General features: G+C 28.9%; 1 protein-coding gene across 2 annotated transcripts; it reads right to left on the bottom strand.

Annotated features, from left to right (window-relative positions):
• Positions 1-545: 545 nt before the first annotated feature.
• On the bottom strand, positions 546-11,115 carry LOC105249409 (galactokinase). Of its 2 annotated transcripts, none has more exons than XM_011254849.3 (6): positions 10,813-11,115; positions 3,751-3,937; positions 3,246-3,388; positions 2,750-3,047; positions 1,374-1,698; positions 546-1,276 (listed from the first exon to the last, which is right to left on the bottom strand). In XM_011254849.3, the coding sequence occupies exons 1-6, from the start codon at positions 10,972-10,974 to the stop codon at positions 1,207-1,209; spliced, it is 1,185 nt and encodes a 394-aa protein (XP_011253151.1). In that variant the 5' UTR covers positions 10,975-11,115; the 3' UTR covers positions 546-1,206. The 2 variants fall into 2 exon arrangements, with proteins under 2 accessions (XP_011253151.1, XP_011253159.1); XM_011254857.3 differs by lacking the exon at positions 10,813-11,115 and adding an exon at positions 6,250-6,314.
• Between the last annotated feature and the right edge of the window lie 227 nt (positions 11,116-11,342).

Raw genomic sequence — 11,342 nt, 5'->3', positions numbered from 1 at the left:
TTGTTCATGTGATTTTTAAATCATTACCACGTCATATACAAATTATATTTTAAAATAACAAAAGATTGTATAATTTTTTTATTTTTAAAGTCTATTTTGTAAAAAAAATATCATATATATCAAAACAAAATGTTACGTATATTTTATTTTCTTATATAGACAGAGTTACTCTTTTTTGTATATATACAGAGAAATAGTGATTTTGTAACAATGTGTATATGCATGCGGACCATTCTATATCGCCATATGTTTAATAAATGTTTATTTAATTATGTGAATTATGATAGCATTACTGTGAAAAAAATTTATCATAAATATACAGGGTATCTCGCAACATGATGTCCATACTGAAACTGTATACTTGGTGTTATTCTAAATTAAAAATTCTTAATATATATATATATATATATATATATATATATATATATATATCTCCTAAAGTTTATTGTTATAAACAGAAAACAAAATTACATAAAATAAGAACAATATTATTTATTGAAGATACAAGTATTATTTATTGAACAATAATATATTAAATAATAATTAATTATTTTATAAATTGTTCAAAATTACCACCGTTTTGGTTCACTTCTGTTTTTTGAGTTATTGATGTTATGGCAATTTTTAAATGAAAAATTTTATAAGCGCTGCGTAATGATATACATAACGATGCGGGACTTCCTTTGCGTTTCATAACATCAATAACTCAAAGAGTAGAATTGTGTGAAGATCAAAACGATGGTCATTTTGAATAATTTATAAAAGAATTAATTATTGTTTAATATATTATTGTTATCTTCAATAAATAATACTGCTTTTATTTTATGCAATTTTGTTTTTTGCGTTATAATTTTAAAATAATCAACTTTATATTAAGACTTTTCGATTTAGAATGACACTAAGAATATGCAGTTTCAATATGAACATCATCCCAAGTAGCAAGATGACGTCTAAAGACGTCTTAAAGACGTCTTAAAGACGTTATAGACGTCATCTTGCTACCCGGGATGTGACATCCTATATAGAAATTTTGTCATCACATGTACACACACGTACGCGTAAAATATGTATTCCATAAACGCGAGTAAGCGATACGCATTTATCTTGAAAAATGATAATCGATTATATATTTTAAAATATCTCATAATTGTTAATATACGACATTGTAAAATATATACATGTGTATATTTAACAAAATAACATCAATTAATTCACGCTAACATCTCTCGCACCTCCGGTCGGCGTCGCTATGTAGAATTCAGGTACACCAGAGTATCTATAACAAAAAATATTTTAGTAATATTTATGAAATAATATAAGAAATACAGAGAAAGCGTATCCAATTAAATACAGATTATGAAAAAAATACTAACTTTGCTTTCATATGTTGGATCGCCTTATTAACCGCATCTTTTCTCAACAAAGTCACAGTGCAACCGCCGAAACCCGCGCCTGTCAAACGGCTTCCTAATACACCGTCTACTTCTCTAGCTGCAGATACAAGCGAATCGAGCTCCTTGGACGAGACCTCGTAATCATCACGCAATGAATCATGACTCTCATTCATTAATCGACCGAATAGCTGAAAGTCACCTTTTTCGAGCGCTATTGCGGCGTCTTGGGTACGTTGAATTTCCGTGACTACGTGACGAGCTCTTCTCACAATATAATCGGACGCGTTATTCCGTGATGTTAACGCTAAAAACACAAATGTTAATCTAACATAGGAACGATTAGAAAGCATACAGAATGTATATTTATTTATTATTTTACGTTGTATTAAAATGATTATACAGGGTGTCCCAAAAGTCCCGGACCGGTCCCCGACCGGAATATTTCATAAACTATGCACTTCAGAAAGAAATGTTTCAGACAAAAGTTGTATGGCTTGAAGGGGCCATCAGATAGTGGCAATGATTTGACATGGGAGAGTCATTTGAAAGTTACGTAAAAATCATCGTCAATTACTTAAATGGAACTCCCTACTTTTATTAAATATTCTGGTAGCTCACGTCGAGAGCTTTCCAAAACACTATAATTAAGTTAGTTTTCATTAAGTACTTTCCGAATTATGAAGCTTGAAATCATTTCTTAATTTTACATAAACCGTAAAATATCTTGTAAAATATTCATTTTTCGATTATCTTACCTTAATACTTTTATGTACAAAATAATAAGAGGAATCAATTGGTGTAAAGAAAAAACATAGTTGTTTTTAAGAAAAAAATATGCAATTTGCAATTAACAATTACATTTTTTTTTTTAAACAACTATGTGTTTTCTTTACACCAATTGATTCCTCTCATTATTTTGTACATAAAAGTATTAAGGTAAGATAATCGAAAAATAAATCTTTTACTAGATATTTTACGGTTTATGTAAAATTAAGAAATGATTTCAAGCCTCATAATTCGGAAAGTACTTAATGAAAACTAACTTAATTATAGTGTTTTGGAAAGCTCTCGACGTGAGCTATCAGAATATTTAATAAAAAATAGGGAATTCCATTTAAGAAATTGACAGTGATCTTCAAGTGACTTTCAAATGACTCTCCCATGTCAAATCATTGCCACTATCTGATGACCCCCTTCAAGCCATATAACTTTTGTCTGAAACATTTCTTTCTAAAGTGCATAGTTTATCAAATATTCGACCGGTCCGGGACTTTTGGGACTTGTATAAAATGATTATCCACATTTAATAAAATTCAGTCAAGAAATAATAAAATTGAGAAAAATAATGTCATTACCTAAGATATCGTTTATATCCGCATCTCTTAAACTCTTCTTGCCCAGAATCTTAGCAGCATCGTAACAACAATCTCGACGCTCGCAATAAGCACTCGAGCTTAACTTATGCGGTGCGTTTGAGTTTGTTATGAGAAAGACATAGTCATCTATATATATCATGGGTATCTGCTTAGTAGTGAGATCTCGGCAGTCAAGTAGAAGAGCACAGCCTTCCTTGCCCATTACTGAGATGAACTGGTCCATTATACCGCAAGGTACTCCAGCAAAGTTGTGCTCCGCTTTTTGACATGCCAGAGCCTACGATATATCCACTGATAAAAATATTCTCACAAAATAATGTCTAATCAATTATTTTTTTTAATGGCATTCATAAAAAAAAACAACTACACCAACTTGATTTATAATTATTTATGCTTTGTATAGACGTTTATTATTATAATTAAATATTTATATTTGAAAAGTTGTCGGAATCAAACAATTTCTTTACACGATTACCTTTTGTTCTGGTTTCTCCGGTTTCTTTTCGCTTAATGCTTCTAAGAAGGTATACGTCGCTACTTCTAAAGCCGCTGAACTGCTGAGACCGGCACCTGCCGGTACAGTCGACACAATCACAGCATTAAACGCAGGGACGTCGCCTAAAATGTGAGCACATTGATTACATTATATATATAGAATACCTCAAAATAATACAAAATTATTTCGAATCGAAATATTTCAAAATTATCTATCTCCTATGCCTATTTTACTTCTTATTGTTAGTCACAGATTTTAACACGATTTTCTGTTGTAAAAGTTGTAGAATTAAAGAAAGAATAATTGTAAGTAATTGTGGAATTAAAAAATAATTAATATTGCAAAGCACTAATAAATTTGTAATGAATTTATTATTATGATCTGAATTAATTATTATGATAAATATTGTGATACGTATTATGATAATTATGACAATTATGATATTATAATAATTATTATGCTAAAGGTTATAAAAATAACTTACATATAAAATTAGCGATGCAGCCTTTTATATAATTCGCCCATTTTGGCTCGCCCGGTTTTATATCAGATCGTTTTCCCGCTTCAAATTCGAACTCGTTCGTAACGTCGACTATGTCACTTGCAGAAATAATTTTGCTTTTTCGACCATCGTGAGATTTTCCGGCTATCATCGTGATCATCGGTAGCGCCTGATAATAGAATTATAAAAATGAAGATTAGTATAAATGAGACTCAAACAATAAACATTTAATATTAAAAAGGCTCTTTGGGCTTTTTTATATTATTAATCGGGACTTCCTTTTTATATTAAATTGTAATATTAAAGTAATTATAAATATTTATATAATTATTTTAATTATATAAGTATTATTAAAATCAATTATACAGGGTATCCCATTTTAATCGATCACCTTGAATAATTTTTTATTTTTTATTTTTAATTGTAGAAAAAAACGTTTCAGACAAAAGTTATATGGTTTCGAGGGGGATATATAAGATGATATTAGTGGTTTGACCTTGGATAGTCATTTAAAGATCATGTGAAGATTACCTTCAATTCCTTAAATGGAACGCCCTATTTTTTATTGCTTATTCTTACAGCTTATCTCGAGAACTTTCCAAAACACTATAATAAAGTATTTTTCCATTGAGTACTTTTCAAGTACGTTTTAAGTAAAAAATATGTAATTTTTAACGTGAACAAGTATAAAGAAGTTTCAGTGCAGTAACAACATGGCACAATTATTTGAAATTACATTTATATTATTAATAAATAGTATTATAATATTATATTGAGATAACGAAAAATAAAACGTGAGACAAAAAATACTAGTATTTTATATTGATCCTTTCGTATCTCCGGCTTTCCCAAAAGAGATGCGTTTCATACGAAAACAGTTTAATGGGTTTTTGAGGGTGCTGATTTCAAATTTACTATCAAAGCTTAAATTCAAAATGGCTGATTCAAGATGGCGGTCATAAAGCTGAGAAATATTGATATATCTAAAATATGAGCTTAGATTTTATTTTTTTAAATGTATATTATATTTTTTCTGAATACACACACACACACACACACACACACACACACACTCGACTCGCAGCATTGTTATACACTTTTTTTGCAGGCCACACATCTGCCGCGAGACTTTTCGGATATCCTCACAGTTCGTCTTATTTCGCGCACATTTTGATTATACATATAAAATATTATGATATTTATCACAATAAAATAATCACGTTTAAATAAAACTTTAAGACCCGATTGCACCAATGTTATTTCAGCTTTAAACGAGACTTAAATATAACTATAATATACTTATATTTTTTCTAAATAAATAAAGACAAACATATATTTAAGTTTCACTTAAAACTAAAATAACATTAGTGCAACGGGGCTTAAGTATATAATTAGCGTATCAATTTTACGATTTTTCGATATACAGTTTATTCTTCACTATCTAAAAGTTTGTTTTTTTTGCAAAGTTTAGATAACTATATTTTATTGCAAACATTACATTTCAAATGCTCGATTTTTTTATATGTAGCTTAAACTTTCTTCTTTAAAATAAACCAAAGTAAAAGTCGATAGGATTATTTGTTTAAAAGTTATGAATTTTTTAGTAGGTGGGACATGTATGTCCCGGAGTTACGAAAGAGTTAAGATAATGCTAATAAAAAAACGTACACTTGTATACTAACTATCTAATTTTAAAATTGTAAGTTTAAAATTTTTAATTATTATTTTGTTTATTAAGGAAAACTTTTAATAAATTATTTTTTTCTTCTGTAATCTTATTAGCAATTGTTAATTTCTTCTCAATATTTTCTGTTGTATTTCTTTGTAGAATTGCTGGTTCGCTCTCTATGATACCTCGACTTATTTGTCTTCAGCTTATCCATATATAAATTTGACAATTTATTCTTTAACAATATAATTTCGTGAATATAACAATTATAACATAAAAAATCTTTACATGTAATAATAATAATAATAATAATAATAATAATAATAATAATAATAATAATAATAATATAATAATAATAATAATATAATAAACTTTCTTTCAATTTGGTAAAAATTAATAGTAATATATATATTACATAGTTAAAATATTTTCATAGTAAAAATTAATAGTAATATATATATTACATAGTTAAAATATTTTCAAATTCTGATTATATAATTTTATCATTTATAATTTAATATAAAAAAAATTGTTGATGATACTATTTTAACGTTATAATTTAATTTTAAAAGAATGTATTATTATTCACAATTTTAAAAGAATTGTTACTTTAATAGAATTGTTACTTATTTCAAAATTTAATAAATTCTATTTTAATACGTTTTAATTACTTAAATATGTTTCTCTTTTTCTCTTTAATATTTAACAGATTACTTTAATGTTTAGTAAATTATTTTAATATTTATAATAAATTGTGATTACTTTTAATTATTAATTATAAAGTTAAATCTCCCGCTCTATTATTAACTTACACAATTTTTGCACTGCCTGCTCTCCTTCAAGATCTAGTGCAACGAGTACAGTGAACTGTTGCACTGAATTTTGTTACACAATAAAGATAAAGGATGTGAGAGACATATTACACGCAATAAAGAACGCTTCGCAACTACACCCTAGTACACTAGTGCAGAAAGTTCAACAATAAAGAACAAACCTAATAATAGATTTTTTATCGCATTGAAAACACGGAACAGTTAGAAATGGACGTCGCTTTGCGTGAAAAGTTGCAAACCTATGTGGAACCGCATAATAATAGATCTCATTTCGTACTGAAAACATAGAGCAATGTGAATTAGACTTCGCTTTACATTGAAAATCCATATGGAATCATACGATAATAAAAAACTCAATGAGTATAATTTCACATGAATTTTCAATTTTCCACTTAAAGCGAAGTCGACTTCACACCCCATACCACTACTGCTACCAATACGAAACGAGATCTATTATTGTATGGTTCCACATAGATTTGCAAGTTTTCACGAGAAACGAGATTCATCTCACACCACCGCTGCAGTCAGTGCGAAGCGTAATTTAGCGATAATTAAAAAACTTTTTGAAGGTCACTCAGGGTCATGATCTTGACAACATATGTCAAGGTCATCAGCAGATAGTCATTATCATATTATTGTATATTCGAAGGTTACGTACAATTTATGAAATTTTTTTTGTTTATAACTTTTTAATAAATAAACGAGTCGAAAACCTTCACAATATTACTCAAAGTGATGATAACATATGCGAGAATTATAAAATCGGGAGATGGTTCCTGAATTAATTGTCTGTACAATTGTATGTACAATCAATATAATTCATTCATACATAATTCAATTTAATAAAATGTTATATTTTAATGAATAATTCTGATAATAATTTACAGTGCGTGCAGACAAAATGTTATGCAAGCAGCAAGTTATCGCAGCAAATATTATCAGCATATTTTAAACTTATATATTGCACATTTTTAAACTGTTGTCATTTCATAAAAACGTATTAATTTTTAAATAACTACGAAGTAAGAGCTCAGTGTTTTAAACAAATGAATAAATAGAGATAGCCCTGCATGCAAGAACAATCAGATTCAAATTTTTTTACTTTTAATTTTGGAAATATCTTAACAGTTGATTTTTCGAAAAAAGCGCTGATATGATAAAAGCTATTAAGCTCACTGAATACTTGATGAAGTAACTCAAAAGAATCCCTTCTTATTTAAAAAAAGGAAAGTGTAATTGATAATATAGGAACCAAGGGCGTATATTCAAGATTCTTCAAAGTATGTGTCTCCACTTATCTTACAATTTTGATAATGGATATTTTCCTCTATTTCTAACATCGTTTTTAAGAAAAATGTGATAAATTTTTTTATTAGATTCACACTCTGTATAATAGCAAAATACAATTAAATATTTTATTAACAATAAAGCGTTCGGAATGCCATTGTATGTCGCAGCAAATACTATCAGCATATTTTAAACTTGTATTTAGTAATTTATATATATATATATATATATATATATATATATATATATATATATATACAGGGTTTACCAAAAGTATGGAAACCCCTTAATATTTCGAAAAATACGCATTTAAAAAAAAAGAGTTTCATACAAAAGTTATAGGGTTTTATGTGGCGCATTACATAGTAACATTATTATGACCTCGAATAGCGTTGTCAAGGTTATGTGAAGGTCAGCTTCAATTTTTTAAATGGAATCCTATATTTTTTATTACATTATCTTGCAACTTATCTTTGAGCTTTTCAAAACACTATAATAAATTATTTTTCCATGAAGTACTTTCCGAGTTATGAAGTTTGAAATCATTTCTTAATTTTACATAAACCATAAAATATCTTGTAAAATATTCATTTTTCGATTATCTTACCTTAATACTTTTATGTACAAAATAATGAAAGGAATCAATTGGTGTAAAGAAAACACATAGTTGTTTCTAAGAAAAAATATGTAATTTGCAATTAACAATTCCATATTTTTTCTTAAAAACAACTTTCTGTTTTCTTTACACCAATTGATTTCTCTCATTATTTTATTTACATAAAAGATGAAGTTTACATATTAAGATAAGAAGTTTACATATTAAGATAAGGTAATCGAAAAATGAATGTTTTGCAAGATATTTTACAGTTTATGTAAAATTAAGAAATGATTTCAAACCTCATAACTCGGAAAGTACTTCATGGAAAAATAATTTATTATAATGTTTTGAAAAGTTCTTAATATAAGCTGCAAGATAATGTAATAAAAAATATAGGGTTCCATTTAAAAAATTGAAGCTGACCTTTGCATAACCTTGACAACGCTATTCGAGGTCATAATAATGTTGCTGTGTAATGCGCCACATAAAACCCTATAACTTTTGTATGAAACTTTTTTTTAAAATGCGTATTTTTCGAAATATTAAGGGGTTTCCACACTTTTGGTAAACTCTGTATACAGGGTGAGGCATCTAAAACAGGCCACCTGAATAACTCCGTTGGTAAGCCGAATACAAAAAAATTGTTCAGACAAAAGTTGTATGGTTTCAAGGGGGACATATGATGGTGTCATTAGTTTAATCTTGAAGAGCCACCCGAAGGTCACGTGAAGGTCAGCTCCAACTTTTTAAATGGGACACCTTATATGCTTTTGCACATTCTTGTAGCTCATCTCAAGAGCTTTCCAAAACACTACAATTATGTTAGTTTTCATTAAATACTTTCCAAGTTATGAGGCTTGAAATCATTTTTTAATTTTAGATAAACCGTAAAATATCTTGTAAAATATTCATTTTTCGATTATTTTACCTTAATACTTTTATGTACAAAATAATGAGAAGAATCAATTGGTGTAAAGAAAACACATAATTGCTTCGAACAAAAAAATGTAATTTGCAATTAACAATTACATTTTTTTGTTCGAAGCAATTATGTGTTTTCTTTACACCAATTGATTCTTCTCATTATTTTGTACATAAAAGTATTAAGGTAAAATAATCGAAAAATGAATATTTTACAAGATATTTTACGGTTTATGTAAAATTAAAAAATGATTTCAAGCCTCATAACTTGGAAAGTATTTAATGAAAACTAACATAATTGTAGTGTTTTGGAAAGCTCTTGAGATAAGCTACAAGAATATGCAAAAGCATATAAGGTGTCCCATTTAAAAAGTTGGAGCTGACCTTCACGTGACCTTCGGGTGGCTCTTCAAGATTAAACTAATGACACCATCATATGTCCCCCTTGAAACCATACAACTTTTGTCTGAACAATTTTTTTATATTCGGCTTACCAACGGAGTTATTCAGGTGGCCTGTTTTAGATGCCTCACCCTGTATATACAGGGTGGGGAAAAAGTATGGAAGCAAACAATTATTTCCGAAACTATTCATTTTTCGACAAAATGTCTTAGACATAATTTTTATGGTATGAAAAGATGTATTATGTGGCATAGACGGCATGACCTTGAAATGACCCTTACGAGCTGCATACAAATAACGTAAAAAATTTCAAATGGAACTCGTCAGCTTTTGTTACAGATTCTTGTAGCTGATGTCGAAACGTTTACAAAACACTGCATATGAGCCCCATTCCCTTAAAAACACTCCCAGTTACGAAACAATTGTGATACAAACAATTTGTATGCACATTGACATTGCTTACTGATTTCGCATCATGACGTTCAGTTGCGTCCACTAATAACATATAATTGTACCTGTTGTCATATGATACACTGTCTATGAGTATTCATAGAATTTTTTGGAAGATGAATAGTTTCGGAAAGAATTGTTTGCTTCCATACTTTTTCCCCATCCTGTATATATATATATATATATATATATATATACATATGTATGTATATGTGCGTATATGTGCGTATGAACGTAAATATAAAGATAATTTTTGCACATATATGCATACACGCGAACGTTATTATATTTTTTATCATTAAACTAATGTATTAATAGAATAAAAATGCATAAATTCAGGATTATTTTCAATTAATAGAGAAAAATACAAAAGCTTTCATAAACAAACACAATCAATAAAAGATTATAAAACATTAACGTTATTTTATAATAACGTTGAATTTATCCACACGTCGAGACGGTCGACGACATCGTGACGATTTGAATTATTACGAAATTGGCGCGCTAAACGAACGTTTATCAAATGATTCTTATTTACATCTTTTTTGATTATGTAAGCGACGACATTCATCGATGAATCAAGAAAAATGCAAGGCAATGTCATTCGACATCTACATATTGATGCAATTCTGTGTTATCTGTAATTTCGAATAAATCACATAGGCGCACATATATATATATTAATAATATTATAATTAATAATAATTTAGAAAATTAAAAAATAAAATATTTCGAGAAAAAAAAAAGAAAAAAAAACGACAGAACTGAAAAAAAAATCTCAAAAAAACTCTGTACATGATTTAAATGTTTTACATGCTCGATAAATTTGAATAGGAAGAGGAGAGAGGGAAAGCGCAAAAATAAAAGCGCATTTTCGGATTTACCATCGGCAACACAAAGCCCTCGTTGTAATCGGTGTGCTCGCCGATGAGATTAACGCGACCCGGCGCGTACGCGCAGACGGTGGCTTGCTCATTAAATTTTTCGGCGAAAATCTGCAACGCCTTCGCTCTGACACTGTCAACGTCCGGGACCGATGCTGCCATGCTAGAGTTTATATTCTCGATATTTTACACTCTCTTGAAACGACAAGACTCTGTCAGAACTACGACAGAAATGGAGATTAGACGACAAGACGGATGATAACTGCGCCACAGTCGACAGTCGTAAAGATACTGATTGATGTAAATCCCCTTACGAGCGATTAAAGGGGTAAATAATGATGTGGGACGTGTTATCAACTTATTTTGTCTGTATGTACATACATACATATATGAACCGACGTGCGTCAATTTAATTCAACAACATACTCTTGTTTCTCCACCAAAATGAAATTATATGAAATATAAGATATATATATGTATGTGTGCACAGAAAATTATGTCACGAGTATCGTGACACATACACAGACACA

This window comes from Camponotus floridanus, unplaced genomic scaffold (genome assembly GCF_003227725.1).
Source record: "Camponotus floridanus strain SB8 unplaced genomic scaffold, Cflo_v7.5 scaffold18, whole genome shotgun sequence".
NCBI classification, from domain to species: Eukaryota; Metazoa; Arthropoda; class Insecta; order Hymenoptera; family Formicidae; genus Camponotus; species Camponotus floridanus.
The sequence above is the reverse complement of the archived record's forward strand: the minus strand, read 5'-3'. Positions and strand labels throughout refer to the sequence as shown.

Bases quoted from the DNA above. Each gene is read 5' to 3' on its own strand.
- LOC105249409 (XM_011254849.3), bottom strand. From the start codon at position 10,974: ATGGCAGCATCGGTCCCGGACGTTGACAGTGTCAGAGCGAAGGCGTTG. The intron at 3,389-3,750 runs GTAAGTTATTTT...CTCACATTTTAG, and splicing joins CTGCATCGCTAATTTTATAT to GCGACGTCCCTGCGTTTAAT. The intron at 3,048-3,245 runs GTAATCGTGTAA...GATATATCGTAG, and splicing joins CGGAGAAACCAGAACAAAAG to GCTCTGGCATGTCAAAAAGC.